The following is a 4,366-nucleotide window of genomic DNA, read 5'->3' on the forward strand; positions in this document are numbered from 1 at the left end:
AATAGACAGGGCATTCATTAGAGTTGATTGGCGGCCACATTTTTTATTATGGACAAGAAAGATTCAAATTGAGGTTTTTAGTTAAAAATCAGGCCAGGATTTCATGCGCTGGGTGGGTCTTGATGCACAACAAAAGAAGAAGAACTGGCTTTTGCTGGGTCAAAGCTTTGCCTTGCGAAGCTTTGCCTTACTCTATTTATTACAGTTAATTTCACATCCCAGAAGGTTAATGTGCATTAGTTTCCAATCACGATTAGTACTAATCGTCTCCAAGAGGAAAACCATGGCTTACTCCGGAATCCAGGTAAATGACCATCCTAACTACAATACCAACAGCCATGAGTTTTCACCATAACACCATGACACACAGTTGGTCAACTGATGGAGGGGTGTAATAATACTCTTCAGTTCATATATGGAAACTGGAAAAAGCAACCAAGCATCCAATTTGCACTGAGGAGACCAGCTGGAATTTGCTATGAATCTTAGAGCTCGTTACTTGCCATTAGGAATCTTAGTTACTGCAGACTGAGAAAGGCTTCAGCTTCAGAAAAACTCACACATTACCGGGGAGAATTTTGAGTGTTTTACACGTACAACTTGTTGGGCATTCTTATCTAGGATCGAAAAAGTGGATAAAGATAAAACATGTACACAAGACTGGAAGCTTGAGAACAAGATTCAAGATTTTACTTGCTGTTCTCAAGTCCCCATACAAAAAAAAAACTATACACTTCCACACAGTATTGCGGAGAACAAGAACTTACCCTAAAGGACCCTGATCCTTCAGTAGGATTCTGATTACTCCGCTTGTTGCTAGTCAAAGCATTTTCATGATCCAGAGCTTATGTTTCTTTAAATGCAAATATACCATGCAGGGTCCAATCAAACTTGCTTCAGACAGGCGTCTACAAAGCTTAAGGTAAGTTTCTAGAGTTTCCGATTGCTGGATTCTTCTCCGGAGTCCCTGTAGGACGGCTGCTCTGTCCAGAAACTCTGGGCACAAACCCAAGTCCAGCATTTTAATTACCGTCTCTGCAGCATTGTCAAAATGACCACCTTTAAGGTAACCTCTCAACAACCACGACAATGTTTTCTTCTTGCGTAAGGCACTTGTGACTTCCATTCTGGTCAGCAATCGCCCAATCGCACCTGCCTCCTTTTGTGACGCACATATGGCTAAAACAATGTCATAGAGATCTTTGTCAGCCTCCTTTCCTACAAGCTTCATCTCCCATAACTGTCTTTCGGCCTCAGCTCCTCTGCCAGAACAGACATACATGGCAAGAAGCCTCTCATGGACAATACCGTAAAGAGAAGGGCCTCCCTCTTGCATTACCCAATTAGACAAGCGCACACCAGCATCCAAGAGATCAGCCTGATACTTTTCAACAAGTCCAGTATTTTCTGCATCCAGTTCAGCAATCAGACCAGCCTTGGTAAAACCTTTCAATTTTCGTAATGCTTTTGCAACTTCATTCAACTCTTTCACCACAGCTGTCATTGCAATTAGATAGCTATAAATCTCTGGCTTTAATCCGCATTCTCTCATACCGATTACTAGGTTTACCGCATCCTTGTAGTTTCCTTCCGCCTAACAAAATGATTTAACATTTCATCAGTGCAAGATGGAAAATCACACCCAAAGAAGTTAAAAATAAATAAATGAATATGTAAATTAAAAATAAATAAATGAATATGTAAATTAAAAATAAATAAATGAATATGTAAATGGCATGCATATCACATGAGATAAATATTGAATAGATGGGATGTATGACACACAAGCACCAGCATCTCCATGCACCTGGGTGCATTTCCAGAACGGGTAGACAAACTAACTTAACACCTCAATCCATGGTCACGCTATATACAACTTCACTAACCTTTTCAACAGAGCCTGTTAAGAGGTCAACCCTGGATGATAACACTTAAAAAAGCAATGCCAAATTGAATTAGTTTTGATCCAGTAAACCAAAATACTTTGAGATAAGCAATCTCTATGGTCATTAAATTGGTTTTACACATCTTGAGTTGATTTTCTACATTGAGCCAATAATCTGTTTCAATCATGCACTTCTTCACAAAGTTTTATATATTGACGCTTTTCTTTTTTTTATTAGTGCTTTATGTTAAATATGTAAGCAACCAGCAAACAACTCAAACTCAACATCCGATGATGAGAATAGCACAAAAATAAGTGATCTTTTGCTTCTCAACACCAGCAGTCAAGTAATTGAGCTCTGCTGGGGAGCTTTTCTTATCTAAGTTCAAGTTTCTCAAAATCCCATAATGTACCAAACCAGAATTCAATAAGGAAAAAGAAAAAGAAAAGCTCCCCATCTGGATTATTCAAAAAGAATGCCATTTTCAACAAACTTGTACACTTGAACCAAGTAAAATTCAAGTAAGACGATATGCATTATTTCTGGTAGAGGTGCAACCGTTCTCTATTTTGGAAACTATTTTTGCCAGGGATAAAATCTGAGACAAGCATACGCAAAGTCGAAATAATCTGGATATGTAGAGGCAGAGCATCGCCAAAAAGAAAGCATGAAAATGCTAAATGAATTAATGTCCACAGTACAAAAGCTCAATAGCTGAAAGAGCTTTTTAAGATGAAGTCCAGATTGAACAGGAAGACAATTGTGACTGCATTCACAGAAGTAGAGAGCAGTTCATAATTCTGTCCGGGAGAACAGTTCAGCAAAGGCAATAGCACGGATTTCCCTACTATCACCACTCAGAAGCTCTCAGATGTTTCCAGGAGAGGGAAAACACACAGACACATAAAAAATATATATATAAATTGTGACCTAAAACATGTCACCATTTAGCATCATAGGTCAAATTCCAGCATTACTTGGTCAAGGCCAGTTTATCGAAACAAATCCAAAAGTTATACCTATTTCTTTATATCCTTTGAATTAACTTGATAAGTTACTAGATAAATTGTTCTAGTACTAACGTAATCATAACCCAAGCCAAGAAATTGCAACAAATTATTTAGAAACAGCAAATCAACAGTCTTTGCCAGATATCATTGTATACTAACACTGAGATGTTAATCACATAAATTGGCATAAATTTACATAATGCAAGACAGAAACAGAATAGTTCCCGATCCTTCTTGGTTATGTGTGTTATAATCTAAACGTCCAACAAAACAAGCTAATGCACAAAACAAAACATAAAGTTGGCGGATACAGGTAAACATTTTTTACCATCATCTTCCATGCAAGATAACCAATTGGACCTCCCTTGTGCTCCTCCCTATTATCATCTGAATATGCAATCCCCCTCCGAAGCACCTCCTTGACGAACAAAACTGCTCCATCTTTCTCACCAGTCTCCCAATACAGTGAAATAACTTTCTCAATCATACTGAAGCTCGGCTTCAACCCAACACAATCCATATCCACCAGAAGGGCCACAACATCCCCAATATCACTCTTCCTCTCAATCAACTTCGTAACCCATCCACACATTATCGAAACCATGAGCTCCATCGTCTCCTTATCCACCTTATTCTCCTTCCTCAACCAATCAAACACCTCCAATGCACACCATGAGTCCCTCCCCTCTTGAGAAAAATACACCAATACCAGCTGTAATTCTCTGGCAGACAATTTCTCATTCATTTCCTCGAGAACATCAGAGGGTTCCCTGGCCATTCGCTCTAATTCCTCAATCGCCTCAAAAAAGCCTTCACTCATTTCGTCCTCACCATCACTGGTTATGAACCTATCCACTTCCACTGATTTAAACAGTCTAAATTCCCGAATTTTGCTTCCTTTTGCCGCTATAAAACCTGGGCTTTGACTACAATTAACACTTAAACCTCTACCACAAAACTGAACCTTAAACTTGGATAAGCCAGAATTAGCACAACCCAGGTTGGCAAAGATAGCAAAAGCATTAGCAGTAGCCATTTTTCAACAAAATAAGCTACAACGAAGCTAGACTCTCACGGGTTCAATTAAGAGTGATCTATCCAGCTAAGAAATTTGAGCAAAAGAAAGTCACCATTGTTGCGGGGGCAAAAATATCCAACTTTTCACGCAAAGAATTGAAATTTCTTGAGCTTTACCTAAAAATTTCTTCCAAACCAAGCAGGAGAAAGGAGAAACAAAAGTTTAGGAAGAAAAACTAAGAACAAGAAAATTCCTCTCCGACCTTTTTCTTCAGTTGCAGCTTGGAAGGAAAGTAATTTCAAGTAAATAAAAGAGCCCATAAAATGAAAAGGAAGAAGCGATTAAAAAAAGAGATAAAAGTTGGTACTGGTATCATCATGTAGAGACGTTGGACGATTCTGGCAGTAGCCGTGAAGCCACGCGCAGCACAAAGAGACGAAGCAAGCAGAGAG

General features: G+C 38.9%; 1 protein-coding gene across 1 annotated transcript; it reads right to left on the bottom strand.

The window, feature by feature from the left end:
- Nucleotides 1-472: 472 nt before the first annotated feature.
- Nucleotides 473-4,366, bottom strand: LOC113754430 (pentatricopeptide repeat-containing protein At2g30100, chloroplastic). The gene is made up of 2 exons (XM_027298874.1): nt 3,225-4,366; nt 473-1,594 (listed from the first exon to the last, which is right to left on the bottom strand). The coding sequence occupies exons 1-2, from the start codon at nt 3,930-3,932 to the stop codon at nt 821-823; spliced, it is 1,482 nt and encodes a 493-aa protein (XP_027154675.1). The 5' UTR covers nt 3,933-4,366; the 3' UTR covers nt 473-820.

Source organism: Coffea eugenioides, chromosome 1 (genome assembly GCF_003713205.1).
Source record: "Coffea eugenioides isolate CCC68of chromosome 1, Ceug_1.0, whole genome shotgun sequence".
NCBI lineage: Eukaryota > Viridiplantae > Streptophyta > Magnoliopsida > Gentianales > Rubiaceae > Coffea > Coffea eugenioides.

What these genes read in the sequence shown, in the direction of transcription:
- LOC113754430 (XM_027298874.1), bottom strand. Translation starts at nt 3,932, where the DNA reads ATGGCTACTGCTAATGCTTTTGCTATCTTTGCCAACCTGGGTTGTGCT. An exon ending in ATCTTGCATGGAAGATGATG is followed by an intron (nt 1,595 to 3,224) that starts GTAAAAAATGTT and finishes TCATTTTGTTAG; the next exon opens with GCGGAAGGAAACTACAAGGA.